General features: G+C 33.3%; 1 protein-coding gene across 3 annotated transcripts in view; it reads left to right on the forward strand.

Annotated features, from left to right (window-relative positions):
- LOC126773779 (uncharacterized) overlaps positions 1-27,073 on the forward strand; it is a 142,009-nt gene that overhangs the window by 110,190 nt on the left and 4,746 nt on the right. For all 3 annotated transcript variants that reach the window (XM_050494930.1, XM_050494929.1, XM_050494931.1), the window contains 2 exons: positions 17,684-17,750; positions 24,550-24,703. In XM_050494930.1, the coding sequence (XP_050350887.1) occupies positions 17,684-17,750; positions 24,550-24,703 (221 nt within the window). The remainder of the gene's footprint in view (positions 1-17,683; positions 17,751-24,549; positions 24,704-27,073) is intronic.

The raw sequence follows: 27,073 nt of genomic DNA on the forward strand, positions 1-27,073 counted from the left end.
TAAAAATAGTTATTTGACAAAACCAATACGTTTTACGATAAAGCGTAAGTCAAACGGATACATCATAAGCATAATACCTGTATGATGCGCATCGTACACAAAACCACGCATACATTAAAACAATTTAATCTAAAATAAACCTTATGGACATATATTTAAGGTTGAAGATTTGATTATGAATAATGTATCAGCGAAAGCACAATACCACTCTCACTCTCATCACCGTCATGACCAAACTTGTTTACAATAATTCGTCACACAAAATTGACCTTAAAAGATAGGATATTAAAGTAATTATTTGTAAAATAATAATTCCATTAAGCTTATGTTATGTAAGAGGAACGGGTTTTTAAATATGTGTTGTTGGCTTATAGCGTTATTAATGTCTTCATTTAAATATTAGCTCGGATAACATCATTCAAAAATGAAATTTAAAAAAAAATCAAGTAAGATTTAGGCGTAGCGATTTATAAATATTAGTTCCTTACATATGAAATTGGCGTTTTGTACGGGATGAATATAAAGTATATTTATAATTAATCAAAGTATGCACCGTTGTTATCTTTGCACTTTTGCCATCTCATAGGTAGTTCATTGATCCCTTTACTAAAAAACCATGGGGGTGAGAATCAATAAACTCTTTGAAGGAGGTTTGGACTGCCGCATCGCAGTTGAATTTTTTTCCTTGTAAGAAGTTGTCCAAATTCCGGAAAAAATGGTAATCTGTTGGAGCAAAGTCCGGGGAGTACGATGGATTTCGCAGACATTTCAATTGTAGCTCATCTAACTTAGTGGTTGTTTGTTGTGCAGTGTGTGGTCTTGCGTTGTCGTGAAGCAGCAGTGGCATAGAGCGATTGACCAATCTCGGTTGTTTAGCAGCTAGTTCTTCCTTCATGGTTTACAGTTGCTAACAATAGATATCTGCCGTAATCGTTTGACCAGATTTTCGAAAGCTGTAATGAACGACACCGGCGCTAGTCCACCAAACACTCACAAGTAACTTTTTCGCTACTTTCATATGTAAGGACCTAATATATAGTTTATAATGCACGTAATATATACGACATATGTATATTTTATTTAAATATTGCAGGCAGACAGGGCCATTTGATGGTAAGTGGTCACCGCCGCCCATAAACATTGGCACTGTTAGAAATATTAACAATCATTTACTTAAGATGTTATGTCCTTGTACCTGTAATGTTCTTCTGTATAAATGTGTAACAATGTTTATTCAACTTTACATAGCCGATTGGTTGAATATCTAATGAGTGGGTGGTACCTATGCAGACTAGTTTGCACAACGCCACCATATTTTTTCTTTATATATATATTTTTTTCAACAGCCTCAATTCGTAACCGAATAAAACTGAATTATCAAAATGTGTACACAATCGACTATACGGTATCGAGGAACGTACACTCAAGAAAAAGAATCGATAACGTCCTTCTTCCTGAAGTCGGTTAACAGCACAATATACTGTTTACTTATGCTGTCTGTGCTTGCATTGTAAAATATTATAATCTTTTATTATTTTATTTATTTATTTTACTAGGGCACCCGAAAGTACACACAATATCACGTCAAAAACAACATTACATTTTGAAATTATCATGGTCAATTTTCTACTAACTACAGGTAGTATTAGCATGTGCTATAATTTTTGTATAAAATCTCTGCTCTTACTAACTGTAATTATTTTTTTTTTGCCACCTGATGGTAAGTGGTCACCAAACGCCCTTAGACATTGGCATTGTAAGAAATTTCAACCATCGCTTACATAGCCAATGCGCCACCAACCTAGGGAACTAAGATTTTATGTCCCTTGTACCTGTAATTACCCTGTATATCTCGTCTATGTTTATTCGAACTAACTCAATTTACCAAACATTAAGATAAAGGTAAAATCTCTGTGACATCCAAAAAGGAATGGCTACTTAACCCTATTAGAAGGGTAGAGTTAGTTTCGCGCGGATGACGTCGATATAAACCGATATTATATACTTCAAAATACATCGAAGTTTACTAATCCACTTATCTACGTTTATTTTATCTGTATTAACAATTTAGCACGAAAAAGATTTTTGAGGCCTATTTTCTGCTTTGACGCAATAAAGTCAAAGTTGATGCAAAGGTTGGTGGAACTCTCACACATGGCAAAATTTTATCCGCTTCGTGCCAGTTTGGTCATGATGTTTTCCTTTGCCTAAAAACGAGATTAATTTTATTAAAAACATTAATTAACCACATGCCACCTTTGCTTATCACACGAATTTCATGGTATATAAAATCAAGTAGCCGAGATGGTCTAGTGATTAGAACGCGTGAATCATAAAGGATGATCGTGGAATCAAACCCAGGCAAGCCCCACTGAATTTTCATGTGCTTAATTTGTGTTTATAATTCATCTCGTGCTTGACGGCGAAGGAAAACATCGTGAGGAAACCTGTGTATTCTACCAACCCGCATTGGAGCAGCGTGGTGGAATAAGCTCTCCTCAAAAGGGAGAGGAGGCCTTAGCGCAGCAGTGGGACATTAACAGGCTGCTACTGTATACAATCAAAAAAATTAAGTATCACCAACCTAAAAAAATACATACGTCTCAATAGAGCTATTAATACTCCACCAACAAAACATATTAACGATTTTCCATCAAATAAAAAACAAGGTCGTCTGCAATGACAAAACAATATCAATATAATTTACCAGCGTTTTATTGATTTATATGAACGGTCATTAAGTTTAGTGTAACCAAAAGAAACGTCACTGACGTAGAAAAGTCATAAACCTAAATTGGTGATGTTTTTTATTAATCGTGTCTGAAAATATATACAGAAAACAAAACAATTAAGTACCTTTTTGGTTGCCCAATAATTTCTGACTAGACCGTAACATACGTCCCTACATTGTACTCGTATTCCATTCTAAAATAAAATTTTATCGTATCTTTTGCGATTGGAAATGGGAAATGCTACCATTCTTGCCAACATTCCACGCGCTCATGATTTGTACAGTAGCTATTTTTAATTTTTATTTGTATATATTTAAAGCTTTGATTTAAATAATTAAGAATGTATGTTAAAAAATAAATAATAAAGCTAACAATAGTCTTAATTAATAATAAAATTGTAATTAACCGCATTTAATTAAATAGTAATATTCTAATATTTATGAATGAAATAATTACTACGCGATGTTGTTTCTCCGGAAAAATCGCGTATGCATTGTTGCAAGTTTCATAAGAACTTGGATGTGTTTTTAGACAGTGTGATTGCCCTCCACACGGAGAACGTTATTAAAACAGGAACTAATTTATTGTACGAAGATTGTTCTCTCGAGAAATTATGCTATTTTGTTGCTGGGCCCATAATTCATTTCATAATCTCGGTGAAGGAAAATCGTAAGAAAACGTGCATTTCGCACACGAAATTCTACCACGTGTATCCAACCCAAATCGGAGCAGCATGGTCGAGTTAGTTCCAAACCATATCCTAAATTAGTGTCGTAGTACAATTATATGTATATAATTACACTATTCCGGCTCGAAGGACCGAAAAGGATGTATAACTTTGTAAAAGCTTTTATTGTTTTGATAACATATGCGACGTAATCAAGGAGTTTATTGACAGACAATTTATTTTCTAAATATATTATTTATTGATTAATAAAAAATTGCCCTTGACGATTGTGACCGTGAGAATTGCCCGCAGATGTGAAACATTGAAATTTACGGTTTCAAAGGATTTATGTAAAAAAAAAAATTAAATGTAGAAGTACGAATAGAGTAAAATAAATAAAAACACATAATATCTTAAATAAAATGTAATAAAACATACTTTTCTTATTATTGTAATAGTATATAGGAGCGAAGTATATAGAACGCAGCACGCACACCCAAGGGCGTTGCCGTCGCCATGCCGTTTGCTGTTACAGAATATGAGTCGGTCTCGTCAAAACGCACCAATAAATATTTCACATTAATAAAATAAATAATTTATTATTTTAATATGTTTTCATATTGATTGGTTACGCAAACGAGAACACGCGGTGCGTTTGATAAGCTGACGTGTATTATCTTATTTTTTAATTAAATGAATTATTAATATTGGTAACCTTCCTCAAAAGGGAGAAGAGGCCTTAGCCCAGCAGTGGGACATTAACAGGCTGTTACTATATTAATATTGGTGGAATTATAGCCAGATCCGGTTTCACGCGTGCTAGAATTTTTTACATTGTAATTATATATATTAAAGTTTTTATTTATTATATTTTTCATTCACCTAGATGTGCATGCGTGTACATGAGTGTCTTACATTCTATACAGCTTACTATTGTACAAGTAAAATTAAACAGAATAGCTCGTGTAATTATATAAATTACTCTAAGAATAAAAGTTAATTATTTTATCTTATTTAGATAATGAGCACGCTAAAGTAATTCGTATCTCGGTTCGCCGCACGCGCATCTCTATTGTATACGCGTTACATTTTCCACTAATATTCGTTAATTATTCAATTATTTACCTTTCATATGTACCAAGTGAAAAGAATCAACTTTGTCACACTATATATTTTTTATTTTGCTTTACAGACGACATTATGAAAATCATAATAAATCATCATAACAAATTTTAATTATAATCTTATAAAAACTTTTGACTCGTTATTATATTATTATTATAATATATATATATATATATATATATATATATATATATATATTATATATTTGTACGTGTTTTTATTTGTATCTTACCCAAGTTGAAAGCCAAAAGTAAATTTCAGGTCATCAAACACAGAAACTAACTATAAAACTTAAATATGTTTATACAAATCAAACAATATTAAAAACTTTTATTTTAATTAACCATACACGTGTAACATTGGCAAAAATAAGCATTTACTGGTAAGTCGCTATTCGAATTATTAAGAGATAAAAATGTACCAACCATCTTGTAATAGATACAATAAGACGTATTTATTATTGATGAACAGATATAACTGACGATACTCGAGTTCTTATGACGAAGATCATTGTTACTTTCTATATAATATTGTAACCACATTCAATAACATTAAGAAAATAAATACACATTATAAAAGGTTAATTTCGTGCGGTTCTATTGTTGTGTGGATATATATGGTATAATTTGAGTTGGCGTGGGTTGTAGATATTGCCTTTCACGCCGAAGGTTGTGGGTTCGATTCTAACCCAGAACAGATATTTGTGTGCATGAACATTTCTGTTTGTTCTCAGTTTGGGTGTAATTATCTATAAAGTATGTATTTACAAAAGAAAAGTAGAATATGTAGTATATCAGTTGTCCTGGTTTCCATAGTACAAGCTCTGCTTAATTTGGGAGCAGATTGCCGTGTGAGAATAATGTCCCAGGGTATTATTATTATAAAATAGCATATTTCAATTTTATTATACAAATATTATTTACTAGAGAGATATCTCACACAGACTATATACAAATAATCCTCTGGCGTACTGTTAATATATAGTATCTTTCGATCATGCCCGGATTGAACCTGCAATCGTCGTTTACGATCCGAACGCTTTATCCACTCGGCTCTCACGTATGCTTCTAATCATTCATATTCATTAAAGTACATCAATTGACTTATATAATTTATCTCATCAAGATGAACGAGTGTACCATCTCACCATATGTATGCAGTTGACCTAAGCTTATAAGGTATCTAGATTGTAAATAGAATGTTGTACTTTTGCCTTGATCTGTAAATATTGATGTGTTGCAATTACTTGAGAATTTTATGCAATTATATAAAAAAGCACATAACTCTTTATGTATGTTTTGTATATTTTAACATAATATTATAGCAACAAATTATTAATGTGGGTTTCCCCCAGTATCTTACATAAAGTCGGAACAAGTTCAAATTTATATATTTCAAAAACTGGGCTCCATTCTTAATTTTCATTTGAATAACAAAAGCAAACATTATATAATTCGTTTAACAATAAAACAATAAGACAATAACATCGTGTAAGTGCCAGACAGCACGGAGCCCATACGACCTTATTCTTTGAAAAAACGTGACAAATTATCATATAAAATAAAATAAAATAAAAAATGTCTATAACTTAGGTGGTATACATAAAAATAATAATAATATCCTGACCCCAAACTAAGCAAAGCTTGTACTATGGAAACCAGACAACTGATATACTACATATTCTACTTTTCTTTTGTAAATACATACTTATATAGATAATTACACCCAGACTCAGGACAAACAGGCATGTTCATGCACACAAATATATATCCTGGATATGAATCGAACCCACAACCTTCGCCGTGAAAGGCAAATATCTACCAACCACGCCAACCGGCCCGTCAAATATGATTTAAAATATTTAAAAAAACATTAAAAACAATATTGTTCATGTACGATGTTGGAAGGCAAACGCTTCAAGCAATCGTTTGTGCTTGATATATCATAATTTACCGTAACGTGGACATTATCTGCGGATCACAAATTGAAAATAACTCAGTGTGTGAACGAGCGAGAAAGTAATCAGATTATCTGAGACTGAATTGCTGACATAGATTAAGGCTGATCATTGACCGTGATTCGGTAAATGCGGTATAAGGTCCCTCGATAACTTGATAGGCTGATAACCGGAAGAAGCGTGATCCGACTGGATACAAAAAAACTGGGAGCTTTGGCGTTTTGAGAGAGTATCTACGTCCAATATTTGGCGATTTATGTTTGTGTGTTTATATTTTGAGTGTTTATATTTTATTTAAAAAAAAGTTGAAATTCTTTAAGAGATTACTAATATTAAAGCGGAGAGTTATGTCAGGAGTTCCCCACTCCTATACGACAACAAAGACTTTTGTATCGCTCGGCGGCCCGCAAACCATTGCGCTTTTGATCCTTTAAAAGTGAATGCATTAGTACATTAAATTAATACATAACATTAAAATTAAAGATAACATAAAAATAAAAGTGACTGTCGAAAAAATTTCATTATGTCTAAAAATAGCTAACAACATCAGTAATGATACAAACCGTTTGCAAATTGAAAGAAGGGTACATCTGATCGACACATCGAGATAAAAACGACGTTCGAATATAAATCAGAGAGAGAAATTTACATCGAAAAGCGTAACAGGAAACAGGATCGCTGGCTCCGTTGCATAATCTGTCCACATTGTTTTAACGAATGTTCAACTCCAATAAGAGAGTTACGTAAATATGACTCACGCAGAAAGTGCTCGGTCCGTTCGAGACACGTAAGGACTTAATAGTTCATGTCGAAAACGTGCATTTGGTATCAAAACTTCGTTGACCTAAAACATTATTCGAAAATTGAATTTACATTTATGCAATATGGGTATTAGAAAGAGATAACAGTAAAATTAAAAGTCGCACTGTTGAGCCTCTTGTCTATTTAGAAGAGGTATTGAGCTTAAAGATATTAAGCGACAATATACCAAATAATTAAGTGCAAACAAATGGTAGAGGAACGCATACGGGACAAATGAAGAAAGACTCATGCTAAGGATAACATTTAGAGCGTAATCCACGACTCTGCTCTACACCTGAATGGATATACATGTGACAGGATTTCATTCGACACATGCAGGCTACCTTACGATGTCTTGTTTTGCCGACGCAATATAGATAAAAATAAAACATTGACTATTAAGCCGTCTGAACTCTTGGTTGTGCGGTCTTTAACCCCACATAAGCATTGTCAGCTTTTATACAACGTAATAAATATACAAATGTTTTTTATGAACCATACTGACGTCCGATAATATTATCGTATCGGAAAATATAATAAGAAACGCTCTTTCAATATCATCGGATTACAATAGCAGTTCTCGGATAAGATGAATACTGGTCAGAAGAAAAACAATATAAATTAGTGGAAATGATTCAATGGTGCGGAAATTATGTAAATAAGTAGCAACTCTTACGTAATACTACTATAGTATTCCATTATATGGTAATCAAGGGGTGGGAAATCACGAAGTTCTCATAGTGAAAGTGTGTGTTACGTTATTTTGACGAATATGTCGAGAGCTGATTTGAATTAAAACGAATTTGCATTGCGTTCGTTTTTATAAATTCGAAATGCATAATAGTGAGAAATGATTTCTAATGCTTTGTGATTTCGTTCTTTAGTTCGGTGAACAGAAAAAAATATTTATATTTCTTGGCCGGACTTTATCATGCGACCTTTAGTTAAAATAGATTTATTCTATCCATTGTGCCTTTTTTATCACTAATTCTGATTCACAATTTAATAAAATTCGCAGATATTTTTTACTTTACCAATTAATAAATTTAAATCGTTTGAAAAAATAATTAATAAGTATATTACTTTACACAAGATTACATAGGTGACAAAGCAAAGGCAGGATATATATAAGACAATCAAATACAACTATATATCTAAGGCGTTCTGCAAGCTCGTCTACCGTAAAACAGCAGTACTTGGTGTTATTGTGTTCCGGTTTGAAGGATGAGTGAGCCAGTTTAATTACAGGCACAAGGGACATAACATTTTAGTTCCCCAAGTTGGTGGCGCATTGGCGATGTAAGCGATGATTAACATTTCCTACAATGTCTACGTCTGGCCGTTGCCGACCACTTACCATCAGGTGATATGCTCGTTCACCTATTCTATAAAAAAAGAAAAAATATATTATAAAAATAAATATAAATAATTGTATTTGACTGACATAACTTTGTATTTGAAATTTAAATAGAAAAGAATAACCGCTAAGTTTCTTGCCGGTTTTTCTCGGTGAAATCTACTTTCAGACCAGCTAAGGCTTTACCTTAATATAATTATGTGAAATGACGATTCAAGACAGTTTGTTAAAGCCTACTTAAATAAAATGTATTTTGGTTTTTGTCGATTTGACTAACAAATAAAAGAAAGTATACGACTTGCGTCAGTTAACTCTTTCACTTCGAAATGACTTCATAATACTTCGGTGGTATTTTAAAGTAATTAATTCTTATCGAACGAGTGCTTCATATAATTATATACATATTTTTATATATTGTCTCGTTGGTCTAGTGACTAGATATAAGACCGCTGATCCTGAGTTCCTCGGTTCAAATCAGGTCGAAAATTTGTCAAAAAAATCTGCTACTGAGAATTAGCCCGGAGTCCGTGCCTCGGAAAGCAAGTAAAGCAGTTGGTTCTGCTCCCGAACTCTTTCCGGTCATGTCGGATTACCGTTCCATCTTATTATGAGACTGATGGAATATTGAGTGCATCTGTGTTTGCGAACACACCTGTGCACTATAATATGTCCTGCACAGTTGGCTAATCTCTCTTGATTTCGGCCGTGACCAAAATCGGTCAAGAAGGCATCATCATATAATAAGTCTCATTTAATGTAAGGAGAACATTGATTCATTCGCGTCCGGTGAGTTTGCTAATAGAAAGTGTTTTTTAAGAGTGCTTGAGTTTATTTTACTCGGCTGCAACAAATAACGAGGCATTTCATTCGTGTCATCTTTTGGATTTTTTTTGTTCGTTTTAGGACTATTATCTTATAAGATTTTACAAATATCACTTAGAAATAAAATTATAAACGGTACGTGCTTAAACCGATTAGTATTTAGATATTAATATATACAATAGTCTAGATTTTTATTTATTTTATAATATACTGTGTTTAACGAATATACTAAAAAATAACAATATCTAATAATATAATATTAATATGAAGGACTTTAAGTTTTTACTTAACATAGACAGACAGTCAATCAATCACAATCAAAGTATTCTGCTTGAATAACAAGAAGGCTCTAACGAGAACATTTGGTGGACCGCCAAATGGAACATCTGATATTGTACTCACAATATCAGATGTCATTGTACTCTCATTCACACTTCAATCCGAACTAAAGCAAAATTTTGTTTTATTTATTTCAATTAAGTAAATGAGTGGAAATGAGCTACCTGATAATACGTGGTCCCCACCGCTCAGAAATATTAACCATTTCCTGATCCAATGCGCCAACCTTGGGAACTGAGAGGTTATGTCCCTTGTGCCTGTTATGATACTCACTCATCCTTCCAGAACATAGCAATACTAAGTATATTTCTGTTTGGATAGAATATGTGATGAGTAGTTAGTACCTACCAAGTTTTTTTTTACGTTTATTAGGCCAGCGCTTGACCGTTGACTTTTTTTTTTTTATAGAATAGGAAGGTGGACGAGCATATGGGCCACCTGATGGTAAGTGGTCACCAAACGCCCTTAGACATTGGCATTGTAAGAAATGTCAACAATCGCTTATAGCCAATGCGCCACCAACCTTGGGAACTAAGATTTTATGTCCCTTGTGCCTGTAATTACACTGGCTCACTCACCCTTGAAACCGGAACACAACAATATCAAGTATTGCTGTTTTGCGGTAGAATATCTGATGAGTGGGTGGTGATGCTTGATGTTAAGCATCGACACGGTCTAGGATGTAGCATGCTTGCCTAGAAGAAACCTTTTTACTCTGGATTTGAAGACACCAAACGTTACCTGATAGGTATTATCAGGAAATACAGATCCAGGAAAAGTAGTCCACAGTTTCGCAGTGTGAATGATAAATGAAGATTTGATGGGCTGACCCAAAGCCCTGCCCAGTATTTATTGTACTACTTACTTGTTAATTGTACTGATGTATTGTACTAGTAAAACATTTATCAATGTTGTATCATACAAGCGAATATTTTCTTAACAAACAGAACATTTGTCTTCATTAAATCGTTATGATTACATTAAGTTTTATATAATTTACAGCCGAGTTCATTAAATTCAATTTGTTCATTCATATTTTAAATACCACTTAACCGGTAATTAAATACGGACGAATTACTATTTAAATAGTGAGAGGAATGAACGCGCATGCGCGACTCAGTTAGTGTAATTTCACTTATTAAAATTAAAATATTTTGTGAAATTATAATTGAGATTTTCTGTGCATTTTTATAATGAATAAGTTTTCGTGCTCTGTGTGTGTTCTGACATAATGATATTTATATTTTTATATTGATAATTATTAGACTCAATCATAATTATTAATTTTATAAGAATCCATCTTCATCACCTTATGAGCGGAGATCTTTGCCCAAGAGTTTTTCATCTGAAGATACTCTGAATGGAATTTATTTGTAAAGTTACCTCCATGCAAAAACCGTCACGTTCTGGTAAAGTAACTTACAATTTCCTCTTCCAACATCTTAAGTTACACAATCCACGTTTTCTTAATGACTAATGTAATTATTAATTAACGCGATTTCTGTATTAATATCCTCATTATACAACAAAACCATTAAGTATTACGTTAATGTGCGTTAACCTGTTCCAGGCTCTACGGCTGTCAATACAGACGAAAAAAAATAATATTATATGTGGACACAATAGAATTAAATTCCCAAATAAGGGTACGAAAAAAAAAAAAAAACTCTCTCTCTCTCTCTCTACTCGTTGGTCTAGTGGCTTGATGTAAGGCCGCAGACCCGGAGGTCCTGGGTTCAATGCCCAGGTCGGGCCAATAAATGTTATTGGGTTTTTCTGTCAGAAAATTCTCAATAGCAGTTAGGGAATAGAGAGTGCACCTGTGTTTGCGCACACACTTGTGCACTATAATATTTCCTGCGTAGTTGGCTCATCTCTCTTGAGATTGGCCGCCGTGACCGAAATCGGTCTAGGGAACATTATGTAGAAAATAATTAAATAAGTAATTAAAAAAAAAAGTTATATTTCTTTACTATATAAAATAAAGCTGGTGAGAACCCGGAACTAATCCAGTATAACTTAATTTTACTATTATATTCTGTTCAGTTCTATAAAAATACAATTTTTGGTATACATTGAACTTGTTATGAAAATCATTTTCAATAACCAAAATAAATATAGAATCGTAATTTAGTATAATTAATTACATAATTATATAATTTCTATATTCTATAATACACAAAAAGAAAACATTTATTGACGTCGACATAAAAAAAAATATATTTCAGAATTAAAAAGACGAAAAGAAGGTATATCTTAACATATTCGCAATAAATAAATAATATCCAACTAAAAATTAATAAATACTTCATTACCTAGCTTAGTCTACTCTGAGATATTTCCATTAAAAACAATTTATCTGCTCTTTAGATAATATTTAGCAAATCATTACGAAACAGTAGCGCCATCTATGAGCCCTTTAGTGTGGGATCGAGGTCAGATCGCGAGATACGTGCCAAGTGGTGCACAGACGCATCGTGTCCGAGAATGGCAGTGCGATGCGTTGCACTATCGCTTGTGGTACAAAATGTAAAATATGGTCCTGAATGTTAAGCGATTTCAATTGGAAAATAATTTTATTTAAAATTGAAACGGAATCAAAAACACCCGGAATTCAAGTCCCGTTATTCTTAATACTATTTTTACCATTAGTACGAATTTAAAAACAAAAACAGCAAAACTTTTACGCTGATAAGTTCGGGAACCATAAAATCTTATAATACAGAATTTTATTAAAATACATTGAATATTTCTTCATTATTTTGCATTCTAAATAGAATTACAGAGTACTAATTTGAATTTTTAGCTCTAAAAAATTATATATTTACAGTTAGAACTGTCTGTTTATTAAAATAAATAAATAAAAATGTTGACCTTTTAAATTTGTCACATACGATATATAATTGTTGATAAATCTTTAATCCTTTAACTTAAGTAGCCTAAATGAATTGTAAATGAAAGTCAAAGGGCAAGTGAATGGAACAGATCTAGATATATCGTATTTGGTAATTTCGGGTAAGCAGTAACAATATTGTGAACTGACTCATCGTTACCTTACTAAAGTAGGTTACTTGGTAAGGTAATTTGTACTGCTGTAGAAATTAGAATTTTATCTTGTACGAGTATAGAGTGAGGTGAATGATAAAACGCGAAATGAGTTCGTGAGCGAAGTCTAAACAGCTTCCGTGATGGGAAAGCTGAAAGGTATCATACTGTAGGCCAATTCTCGAATCGAAGCGTGATCGTTGCCGTTCATCCGTTTTCCTATACTTTAATTTGTTTATCGACTATTTGCATAAAAGTTAACAATTAAGTTTGATATTGACACAAAGGTGTATTTTAACATCATATCGGTTCAATTGCGACCCGAATAAATATAGAATATACAAAGTTGGATTGGAATTGAATCGGTAACGCATCGTTATCGTTATAGATTAGTAGAATTAATCCCCTGTTATGGTATGGACTTTAATTTGGAGTTACGTATTTTATATTATTATTTTTATTTAAGAATTCGTCGTAGGTGTGGCTGAAATATTATTTATGATAAAAATATATGTCTTGGTCAAAGTGAAATCATCTCATGTCGTATCTACGTTTTGACACGTATAAACGACTTACCGAGGAGACCAGGACCCCCAATATGTATTCCACCAACCCGCATTGGAGCAGCGTGGTGGAATAAGCTCCAAACCTTCTCCTCAAAAAGGGAGAGGAGACCTTAGCCCAGCAGTGGGACATTTACTGGCTGTTACTTACTAAAATATATGTTATATGATAGAGTTGAATGGAAGACGAAATGTCCTCTAATATTTACATTTTTTTTATTTATACTCTTAATGCTATAAGATTATTAAGACATAAGATGAATAATTTATTTATATTTCAAAATAAGCTAGGGGCTTTCGTTTTTATTTTATAACGATAAAAAGCGCTAAGCGATTACTATATTTATCTATCTATTGCCTAAAAAACTAAATATGTCTATTGTCACAATAACAACAAATATTTGTTTCCTAAATATATTGTAGATAGAAAAAGCATAGAAATGAGATTGCCCACCGAGAGTAGCGTGTAAGGGACGCGGGGGAAATATGAAATTTTGCCGGCTTTAGGCGCGCTCTTTTTGCGAATGATAATATTATATGATATGATACAATAAAAAAAATATATATATATATATATAAATATATATATAATAAAAAATAAATATAATAAAAATATATATAATAAAAAAAGCCGAGATGGCCCAGTGGTAAGAACGCGTGAATCTTAACCGATGATCGTGGGTTCAAACCCGGGCAAGCACCACTGAATTTTCATGTGCTTAATTTGTGATTATAATTCATCTCGTGCTTTACGGTGAAGGAAAACATCGTGAGGAAACCTGCATGTGTCTAATTTCACTGAAATTCTGCCACGTGTGAATTCGACCAACCCGCATTGGAGCAGCGTGGTGGAATAAGCTCCAAAACCTTCTCCTCAAAAAGGCCTTTAGCCCAGCAGTGGGACATTCACAGGCTGTTACGGTAACGGTACGGTATGATACAATATTGAGAAAGTAAGCTCGTGAACTTTCAGTACCGCTCGTCCGGATTTACACGCAATCTTTGAAATCCACCTTTTTATCTCAGCTCCTACATACAGCTCTCCCCAAATTCTTGGGACACCCAGACATTAACCATCGGCGATGGTTTTTAGGGACCATTTATGGACCATCTTATATGGAAGTCAACATAAGCATAATGTAGAAAAAAAAGAATGGAATTTATTAAATTACGTAGTAACTAACTTATATAACCCGTAACAATTGAAGGCATTGTTGTATAATAAAAAAACCAACACGTGCGAGTACACGACGTTAGGATTATAAACAATATATAATATGAAAAATCTTGCTTCGTGCGCTTTACAAATTTACTAAATATATTGCTATTTTTCTCACACATTTACTTTGCGCTCCTCGCTCGTCCTATTATATATGAAAAAAATTAAAGTTATATATGACTCATTTAGATATATTTTCTTAGAATTTTCATATTTTTTTTTTATATAAAATAGGAAGGCGGACGAGCATATCGGCCACCTGATGGTAAGTGGTCACCAACGCCCTTACATTGGCATTGTAAGAAATGTCAATCATCGCTTACATATCCAATGCGCCACCAACCTTGGGAACTAAGATTTTATGTCCCTTGTGCCTGTAATTACACTGGCTCACTCACCCTTCAAACCGGAACACAACAATACCAAGTACTGCTGTTTTGCGGTAGAATATCTGATGAGTGGGTGGTACCTACCCAGACGAGCTTGCACAAAGCCCTACCACCAGTAAATCATAGTATCAAATTGAGAACTATAATCTTATGTCCCTTGGTGCTGTAGTTAATACTAAGTATTGCTGTTTGGCGGTAGAATAATTATGTAGGGCTGGTACCTACCCAGACGGGCTTGCAAAAAGACCATTAAGTTATGTTATATACCTATAAGTAATAAATAGATAGCGACCAAATAATAAGTAATTATCTCCCTTCACTATCTTTTTATTGATTGTATACAGTAGCAGCCTGTTAATGTCCCACTGCTGCGCTAAGGCCTCCTCTCCCTTTTGAGGAGAAATGATTCCACCACGCTGCTCCAATGCGGGTTGGTAGAATACACATGTGGCATAATTTCAATGAAATTAGACACAAGCAAGTTTCCTCACGATGTTTTCCTACACCGCCGACCACGAAATTCGTTATAATCACAAGCTAAACACATGAAAAAATTCAGTTTCGCTTGACCGTTTTTATTAATTTGCAATTACACACACAGCTAAGATACACATATTCTAACCAGCTAGATAGATTTCTTTCTTGTGAATGATATAAGTATACGACATCTCATCATCAGCTCTCCCTTTAATCATCCGATTACCGTCCGAATATAACCGACTTTTAACCGAAGTTCAAGTGATTACAGTTGAATTGTCTTTGTTGATACATAATATTTTACATTAAAGGTCATAACTTTCATTCCAATAAAGAAATTATAATGGAAGTCTATAACAGCTACTGAGATGAAATTACAAGGAAAAGCACCCGACTAATGCAATAAGTCAGATAGGAAGGCGATTGGATATCTTATGCTTATGTTAACATCAACTTTAGAAATTACAACTTAAATACAACCTCCAAAAATCCATGTAGACTGTAAATCTACACGCCATAACGTCCAAAATCGCTTATCAAAATGCTTCTTCATTGCAAAACCAAGTTTTTTGAAACAAAATGCAACGTTCACGTTTTGCAAATTAATTTAAACCATATGTAATTGTAACAAGGTTTAAAACTGTTTGCTTATAATAACGTCAGCTGTGATTGGTTTATGCGTGTGAACGGACGGTGGGTAAATTATTACGTAAGCGTTACGTCACTCGGGCCGCGCAAGATGACCTATGACATGCATATAGGGATGGGACGAACAACAATATCGAATAACAAAGATCGAAAAATATCAAAATATTTATAGTGAAGCGATCACTTTGATTAATTTTCTCTTGATATCGACTCAATTATATAACATGTATTTACCATATAATTACTTCTTAAGCCTTAAAGGTTATTCAAAACTTTTGCAATTTTGGTAACTTTTTTTTATAAAGCGCCCGTTTATGAGGCAATAACATAACGATCTTACAAAATTCTTAATTAACAGTTAACCGGTTGAATACGTTTTATTGGTGTTCTGAAATAATTTATGATCAAATATCGGCCCACTCTGTTTTACGTGAGCGTATTGACGTAATTACTTTACCTTTTATTACAGATATTATCGACGGTTTTATAGTTTAATAGTTTCCACTCGCAGCTTCAAGTACGCGTGTGTGTAAGGTGGTTACCCTATGTCCTTTTCTGCACCCCTGACAGATTGTAAACAAAATATCATGGCGATCGGTTCAGTAGTTAAGACGTGAAAACGTAACAAGCAAACTCACTTTTACATTTATAAATAGTTAGAATGAACTACAAAAACGAGCCACCAAATATATTCGATGTAACTTTATCGACACGACGCCTACACATCACTAAGCCAGCAGTTGCGCATGATACAGGCTAGTGACGGGATGCCCTCAATGTAGCAACAATTCTAATCCTTCCGTGATATGTATATTTTTTTTTCGATTCAGCAATAAAGTATTGTTTTAACTTATACCTACATTTATTTATACCAGAATTATTGTTTTTTGATATAAATTTACCACATACCCATAGATATTAGCACTATGAGACTGGCATCCCTTACATCTTCAATGCGCAACTAATTTCAGGAATTAAGATGTTATGTCCCTTATAAATGATACACTGGCTCACTAACACTTCAAACTGGAACAAAACAATACTATTGCTGTTTGACTGTAGAAAATGTGATGAGTGGGTGATACCTACCTACATATGCTTGGTGGTACAGATTGCACGAAACACTTCCACCAAATATTTCACATATTTGTGTATTATATTTGTACAGTTTTCTTTTCATTTTTGTTACATTCTTAATAATATTATGTATATTATACATCTAAGTTATTAAGTTCATCTAGTTTTTAAGTTAAAAAAGATGTACGAAATTAACTTCGCAAAATGATGATTAAATCACACTTACGTTTAATTGTTTTGACAAATGTATTGAATTAAAATAATTTAATTCTTCAAATATTCTTTTTATTACTGAATATATTTTTTAAACAGTTCTTCTATAACAATAAACTAATATTAACTTAGAAATAATAAGACTTCTAAAAACTTTGTAGAGAAGTAAGAAGAAAGAAATTTTACCAAATGTTAAATTCATGAGGGTATAAATACAAGTAATTTTATAACAAAAGTATTTTTTATCCACAGAAACAGCGATATTCCATGTCGAGGTCAAATGGAAGAAAGCCCGCTCTACGTACATAAGGAATTTGAGGTAATTCTTATATATTATATATTCCTTATCAATATTATATCGTCTATAATAATTAGTTTTTTGATTAAATACATAAGGGTTTCGTATGTTTTTATATCAAAGGGAAAGTGTCTAGTTTTTGATGTCAGAAATTATGAGTACCTACCGAAAACTATTACAATTATTGTTGTCTAGACTTGTAGTATATAAAAATTGTTGAAAAGCTTATTTTTTAGCACTACTATGAATTAAAATAGTGTTTAGAAATAAAATACAAAAACATATAATTGCAATTTATTAATAATCAGACCGTTCCTTCAATAGCCTGTGAATGTCCCACTGCTGGGCCAAGGCCTCCTTATTTTTAAGGATAAGGTATGGAGCTTATTCCACCACGCTGCTCCAATGCGGGTTGGTGGAATACACATGTGAATTTCAGTGAAATTAGACACATGCAGGTTTCCTCACGATTTTTCCTTCACCGTATAGTACGAGATGTGATGAATTATAAACACAAATTAAGCACATGAAAATTCAGTGGTGCTTGCCCGGGTTTGAACCTACGATCATGGTAAGATTCACGCATTTTATCTCTTACTCTGGGCCATCTCGGCTACCGACCATTCCTTAGCTGATTAAAAATAATAACAGCGCGTTAGAAATTACCTAATAAAATTATACAAAACTTCGTCAATTATCAAGTCATTATTTAGAATGCGCTGTATTAAATGTTTATAGTATTTATCATTACATACAAAAAAGTATACAAAGCTGTATATCTAACTATTATAGCTAAGTCACAATAACCGCTTTTTGTACAAAATTATCAATAAAACAATGGGTAGAATCGAACGATGATGACATTCGAGTCCCGATATTAATCTTTATTCCAAAAAATAGCTTTATAATAAAGATTCATTATGTACATCTTTGCAATATTTATTAACATATTTCTCTTTGATTTATAAGTTAGCCAAAGAAAGAACGTCACAGTGTGTATTGCCTTATTTCGATACTACACACCTTGAATTAATTTACTGTATCAGAAAGACTTGCTAATCTAAACACCAATTATATAAACATCCCTTTATTCGGGAAGGTATCCAAAAGTTATTGAAATTTTGTAAGCTTATCACACATGTTTTGTTAACCCTACCTCAGTTCGTAATTAGATAACTTATATCATCAAATGAAAAATTTAAATAAAATTAATGAAAAATAAATACATATATTTACGATCGTATTATTACATCTGATTTTTTTATGAATATATTGCAGAATATCAACCTGTCCTATCCTGTCATCAGTAGGCAATAAGAGTAGGAATAATAATTTTTTCTTTTCTTAATATAATTCATAACAAATTTAATTTCACGGTCTAGTCGGTATGAAAAGAACTATACCGTATACACTTTTATGCTGGAAACGATAGTGATTCGAAAGGAAATTACAAAAGTTTATGAATGTCCTTCAAAAAAAAACACGCCGATTCACGGCTATTTTAGGATATCTCATTTTTATTATAATTACTCAGTCTTACGATATTGGAGGTTCCGTTTTGTGAGTACGATGAGGTCTCATTCAACTGACCGAAACATGCGGTCCTTTCAATTGAGTTTATTATATATTGACGAGTCGGTTGGCGTGGTTGGTGGATGCTTGCCTTTCACGCCGAAGGTTGTGGGTTCGATTCCCACGACAGATATTTGTGTGCATGAACATATCTGTTTGTCCTGAGTCTGGGTGTAATTATCTATATAAGTATGTATTTACAAAAGAAAAATAGTATATGTAGTATATCAGTTGTCTGGTTCAGATGGCCGTGTGTGAAAAATGTCCCAGGATATTATTATTATATGTACATTATAAAGAAATAAAGAAATCTGAAGGCGGATAAATAGTCGCAATTACTGATAAAATAATAATGTCCTCCTGACCGATTTCGGCCACGACGACTCAAGAGAGATTAGCCAACTACGCAGGAGATATTATAGTACACAAGTGTGTGCACAAACACAGGTGCACTCTCTATTCCCTAACTCTCATAATCCGATGGGACGGCAAACCGACACGATCGGAAAGAATTCAGACGCAGGACTAATAATGGCTTTACATGCTTTCCGAGGCACGGGAGTGTACACACTTCCAACTTGAAGACCTCGGGCTGTTACTAAGTATTATCTGACAGAAAAACCCAATATCTTTTTATTGGCCCGATCTGGGAATTGAACCTATGACCTCCGGGTCAGCGGCCTTATATCTAGCTACTAGACCAACAAGGCAGTTAATTTATCCTTATCTTATCTTAACAATATAATATAAGTATAATAATACAATAACATTAAATTCATGCTAGTCATATCAATATTAAAACGAGTGAATCTGCAAAGTGCAGCTACTTAAATAATAACAGTAGCGGCCCGCCTCGACTTCGTTCGGGTTAAACAATTATCTATTTTAAAAGATATTTTATTGTATTTTATTATTATTTTCTACCTTGTGTCACATTATTATAATGAAAATGATACAGCCTATCTTACTCGCTGATAATAAAGCTTTCTGTAAGTAAAAGAACTTTTTAAATCGGTTTAGTAGTTTTACAACATACAAAACTTCAAATGTTATCTCTTTATAATATTACTATAGACTATATGATAAGAACCGAGATTGCTCAGTGGTTGAGTACCTTAATCTTAAACGATAATCGGGTTCAAACCGTGGCATCACTAAATATACATACATGAGCTTAATTTGTGCTTACAACTCAAGTGAAGGAAAACGTAGGGAAAAATCTGCCACACGTGTGTACATTAACCCACATTGAAGCATTGTGATTGTATAAGCTCCAAATCTTCTCCACAAGAAGGCCTTCTCCAAAAAACTTACTTCCTCGTATAAGTTATTTTTTATTGTTTTACCAGTTCTTTCAGTTAGGCTTTTTGAAAAAGTCTTTTCATTTCTTGGTATAGATTACATGAAATTAACAGAAAACATCATAACAAGAGGTCAAATCATAGCAAGGAGTCCATATTCACTGAAACGCTTATTTATCTAGTTCTCATCTGCTTGTGATTATTCTCTGCTTGGTGATTAATGAAAATATCGTGTGGAAACCTGTCATATATCCACCGAGACGCGACGCTACAGCGTAAAGTTGTATGATAAGTATCAATTTCAACGCTTGATCGACATTTCTTTATTTATAAAATATTATATTTTTAGGGCTTCGTTTTCGTTTCGTCATTTTTGTGAAATGAAACCTATACAATGTCAAGCTCGTGTCTGCTGCTCATCACAGTGTTTAATATACATTATATTTATCAACGATGAAAATATTTTTTGTATAAAAAAACCAACGAATCTTTATTAAACTTGGAATGTAAACTAAATTGAAATATAATAATACTTCACGGTTGGTGATTATTTTCATTTTTTAATTAATATTATAAACATCATAAATTCATTATTTTTGTATATATATATTTTTTTTTTAATTTTGATTATCGCTTGTATTTTAGAGGGCAAAATTCAATGTTTTCTATTTAAACCTGAAACAAAGAAATATGTATAAGCGAAAGTCGTCAGTTAAAACTTTGTATAAATATCATTAATCACAAATACTGGCTCTAAACAAAAACTGCAACGGAGTAATATGTTCTAAATAAAAAAATACCGTTTTTAAAATATCAAAATGGATATAATAATAATAATAATATCCTAGGACATTTTTCACACACGGCCATCTGATCCCAAATTAAGCTTGTACAGAGCTTGTACTATGGAAACCAGACAACTGATATTTTACATATACTATTTTTCTTTTGTAAATACATACTTATATAGATAATTACACCCAGACTCAGGACAAACAAACATGTTCATGCACACAAATGTCTGTCCTGGGTGGTAATCGAAACCACAACCTTCGGCGTGAAAGGCAAGCATCCACCAACCACGCCAACCGGCTCGTCAAATATTTTTGTCTTCTTTATAAGGAAGTCTGTGTATGTCTCCTTTTGTATCATCTCGAATATTTTACGAAGGTATTATTGCTTTTATCTCGTAGTGGATGAATTTATCAGTGAGAGCTTTATGCATCCGATATGACAGTACCTCCAGACCGATTTCGGCCACGGCGGCCAATCTCAAGAGAGTTTAGCCAACTGCATAGGACACATTATAGTGCACAAGTGGACCCCCGGGTCTGCGGCCTTACATCTAGCCACTAGACCAGCGTTTCCCAACTTGGGGCCCATGCCCCACAGGGGGGCAGTTTGATAGTTAAGGGGGTCAAGCACAAGGATCGCACTAAATGAATATAGAAAAATCAATATTAAAATTATTTTGAATTTCAGTTTTTCATTATATGTTTTGAAATTTTACTTACGGTTTTTTGATAACAATTTCATAGTGATTTCTTCCTACAGCTTATCACTGATATTTCTTAAGGGAACAAAATAATTTTTAAAGGTATGTATGGGGGGTATAAAAATTTTTGAAATGTTAAGGTGGGGGGCATGGCCTAAAAAAGGTTGGGAAACACTGCACTAGACTAACGAGGCAGTCAGGACAGATATTATATTATATATCATTACATATTCTATTAAACACTTCATTAAAAGAGAAACCTTTAAAGTTCCAATAAAAAGAACCTTCGAGACTAGTCAAAATAAACCCTCACAAGGTTCGTTGTTGAAATGTATTTAAAAATGAAAAGAAAAGATGTAATTTGTTGTAAGCGAAAATCAAATAAAATAAGAATTTGATCGATTTCAGATTAAATCCAAAGCAGACGAAATTACTTTTATCGTACAACACAAAAAAATCTTTTGAGTTACTATCTGGAGCTTATATAAAATATCTTTTTTAACATAATAAATAAATTTTCTCGGCTTCTATCTAGATTCCGCCTGAGACTTCGCCTTCGTGAGATATAAATAATTTGAATTAAGATTATGATATAGTGATGTTGAATACATGTATGTATGACTGCCTCGCTGGTCTAGTGGCTTGATGTAAGGCCGCAGACTCGGAGGTCCAGGATTCAATTCCCAGGTCGGACCAATAAAAAGTTTTTGGGTTTTTATGTCAGAAAATTCTCAGTAGCAGCCTGGAGTCTGGAAGTTGGAAGTGTGTAAACACCCGTGCCTCGGAAAGCACTTAAAACAGTTGGTCCTGCTCCTGAACTCTTTCCGGTCGTGTCGGATTGCCGGCCCATCGGATTATGAGAGTTAGGGAATAGAGAGTGCACCTGTGTTTGCGCACACACTTGTGCACTATAATATCTCCTGCGTAGTTGGCTAATCTCTCTTGAGATTGGCCGCCGTGGCCGAAATCGGTTTGGAGGACATTATTATTATTATTGTTACATGTTTGTATCCATACATTTATTAGACTAGTTTCCGCCCGCGGCCTTGTCCGCTTGTGGGGGTGAGTGCAGGAGTGTATGTCCTTTTCTGTATCCCTAACGTGTTGCAAAATGTCATGATCAATAAGAGTAGTTAAGACGTAAAAGCGTAACAACTTTTAATTCTTTTAACAAATTATAATACTTTCTCATTTAGGTTAATAGATCTTTATTTTCCATAAAAGACAACGTCACGTACATAAGTTAAAATAGAGCTAAGTGATTGTAAGCTATTACTGGTGATAGAGCTTTGTCTCGTCTGGGTAGGTACCACTCATCAGGTATTCTACCGCAAAACAGCAGTACTTGGTATTGTTGTGTTCCGGTTTGAAGGGTGAGTGAGCCAGTGTAATTACAGGCACAAGGGACATAACATCTTAGTTCCCAAGGTTGGTGGCGCATTGGTGATGTTAGCGATGGTTAACATTTCTTACAATGCCAATGTCTATGGGCGTTGGTGACTACTTACCATCAGGTGGCCCATAAGCTCGTCCGCCTTCTTATACTATAAAAAAAATTACAAATTATTTATTTACTCATTTAATGCATTTAATTCTAAGGTAGTTTTAAATATTGTATTCCTATAGTTTAGTTTTAAATACATTAAATGAGCTCACGCGTCTAAAGTTACGGCGATAAGAGGGCAATTTATTATAAAGCTGTGCACCCTCATTAAAAACATTTTCATCCCGAGCTGGGTTCTTGTTTTAGGTAAGACTAAGAAACTTCGCACGTTGCGTGCGCATTGTAAGATTACTCGTTTGCTTCAATATCATAAAGGACACGCTAGTATTGTTATGTAAGGCTAGATATTTAAAAAATTTCTTATAAGAATGCATATATAATATATATAAATTTTGCAGGATTACATCAAAGATGACCAAGTTGATAAGTTGATATTCTGTAGTAGTGGAATAAGCTTACATTTTTGCTATATGAAGGAGAAGGCCAAAAGGCCCAGAAGTGGAATACTTACATTTACGTACTGTAAAGGAGATCCTATCATAATACCCCTATATATTATAATATTTTAACTTAATCATTTAAAAGCATAACAAAATCATTTTATTGACAAGTATTCAAATTATAAACACAAACTAAGCACATGAAAATTCAGTGGTGCTTGCCCGGATTTGAACCTCCACGCGTTATAACCACTAGGCCATCTCGGCTACTAGGTCATCTCGGCGTTGTGTTTATAATTCATCTCTTGCTTGACGGTGAAGGAAAACATCGTGAGGAAACCTGCATGTGTCTGATTTATTTTATTTGCCACATGTGTATTCTACCAACCCGCATTGGAGCAGCGTGGTGGAATAAGCTCCAAACCTTCTCCTCAAAAGGGAGAGGAGGCCTTAACCCAGCAGTGGGACATTAACAGGCTGTTACTGTACTGTATTCAAATTGTTTCAGACCGAAGAAAGTGATGTTGATCACTTTGAAGTAAGCCGGTCTCGCGTACATCTTGGCGCACTGATCGGCAGCGGTGCGTTTGGGCGCGTACACGCAGCTCAACTGGACATGGCGGGCGGAGAAACTATAACAGTGGCTGCTAAAATGTTATCTGGTATATTATTTATTTTTCAAAGCTTGAGTTCCTGAAACACTAAAAAGTCAGATTAAATAAATTCACTTAATATCCTTCAGATCATAACGCAATTTTCGCATTAAGTATACGAAAACAAAGTCACGTGGTATTGTCGATTATGTTCGCAGAAAAGGTCAAAATATATGGAAATGACATATCTATTAGATTTGTCACGTGATCAACAATTCACATAACGAGCGAATTTTGAAATCGCTTCGACAAATGCATTTTGTCTAGCTTAAATGTAATTATGTAAATTATATATGATGAGCGTGTATCCTTTTAAAAAATAACCATATACTATATCCTTTTATCTAATATTTATTTTATAATTAAAAATAATTTTATTTATGATCTTATTTAAAACGTGTTGTACAAAATATAAATAAGATAAGAGAAATAGGAAACAATCAAAGAAAAAGAAAAATAAAAAATGGTGCGCAAAAGCGGTCTTGTACGACTTTCTCGGGTTCATTTGAGACCGTAAGATTTACACCAATCAGATATCTTTGCCAAATCATGATTCAAAGCTGCAACAGCCTCATCAATACTGTCTAAAGGAGCGGTAACGTAAATTTGTAGACCATCAGCATATAGATGATAAGAGGAAGAAATAAGTGAAGAGAGAGTATTAATGAATATAGAAAATATAGAATAAATAATTTGATTTATTTGTGAAACTTCAGGCTCAAAGTTTCTGACACAAGAAAATATATAAGATTTGGTCGCACGGATGTTGTATTCTTACGATTAGTGCGTGTTCTTAATAGCTCATGTTCATGATAAATATCAAGGGAACACGGTGTCGATAAAAGTTGTTGCAATAATACCGGGTTCACACGGTTTGATTCTAACTTTAGCACACATTTCTTGCTCAACAATAATTTAAATGAAATTCGAATGAACATTTTCTGACGGCTTTATGAAAATTAATGCTACGTTAATAACCAAGCAGTAAGTAAAAAATCATCTCTTTCAAAAGTAACATATATATAATAACATATTGCAATGTAACATTACAATACACTGTAATATCTGTAACGATTGATTCGCATAACATGAAAATATTCTAACTGATCCGGGGGAAGCCGGGCGGGAATCTGGTTTAGGTAAACGCTTAATGAATTTCGCTTGTTACAATTATCATTACATAAGGATGTCTAGGAAATGAAAGTCGAATATCCCGGTAGTCACGTTAGACTGGTTAAATTGTCTTGTTTCGCTTTTGACGTTTATTTTAATTTTAATTATAATTCCATGGTATAAGTATAGTTATATAATGTATGAATATTATTTATACAGTGACTACATCTCCATAACTTTCGTTAGCTTAGTGAACAGTCGTTCCTTTAATTTTGCAAAGGAATTTACATCTGAAAGCCATTTTAAGCTAGCAATCGCAATTCGCGATAAAAAAGAGAATTTGTTTGTTCTTTTTTTTAATGACATTTAAATAAAAGCAAAGTAAAAACATGTAATCATCCCACGGCTGGGACTTCTCTTCTACTGATGAAAAGGTATGGAGTTCATTCCACCACTCACGATGTTTTTCTTCACGAGATAGACTAGATAAGTTATTTTATTTTCCTCTTATAATTTAATCAGTACAATACAAACTTGGGCATATAATCAGATTATTGATAAACACATGATGATGATGATATAATTTGTAATCAAAATCGTTAATCATTAAACTACATTACATTACATTTTGCCCAAACCAAGTGCAAGAAATGTCAGTATCATTAACACTTTTTTAAAATTTAATACATTTTAATAATAAAATAAATGAACTTTTGTACAGCTTAGTCTTTTCCGTTAATTAAAACTTTTCTAAGAGGCTTACTCTTCGTTTAATTAAATCTTAATAATTATTATTTAATATCCAAACATTTTCATTATTCATTAAATATACTGAAACAAATACTTGAGCGTAGAGGGCGAATTTCACTGTAATAAATTAAGCTCATAATGTTAGTCTCCACATAAGAAAAAATGGTTACTGTTCTGTGGTGACTTTCTAAAACTTGTTAACAGTCACAAACAGAATAATTGCCAGCTATTTCAGTTAAGGACAACATAGACTTTCTATTTATTTATATGCGAATTTTACTTGGTGGTATGGTTCTCTACAAATCCAGGTTCAGTGTAGGTACCACCCACAAACAAGTTGTTCTACCGTTAAACAACAATACTTATTTTGTTGTGTTCCGTTTTGAAGGATGAGTGAGCCAGTGTAATTAGCAGCACAAATAATTTCGTTGCGCATTGGCGATATAAGGAAATGTTCATATTTCACAAAGCGCCAATTTGTATGGCTAGTGATGACAACCTATCATCATAGCATAT

This window comes from Nymphalis io, chromosome 15 (genome assembly GCF_905147045.1).
Source record: "Nymphalis io chromosome 15, ilAglIoxx1.1, whole genome shotgun sequence".
Classification (NCBI taxonomy): domain Eukaryota; kingdom Metazoa; phylum Arthropoda; class Insecta; order Lepidoptera; family Nymphalidae; genus Nymphalis; species Nymphalis io.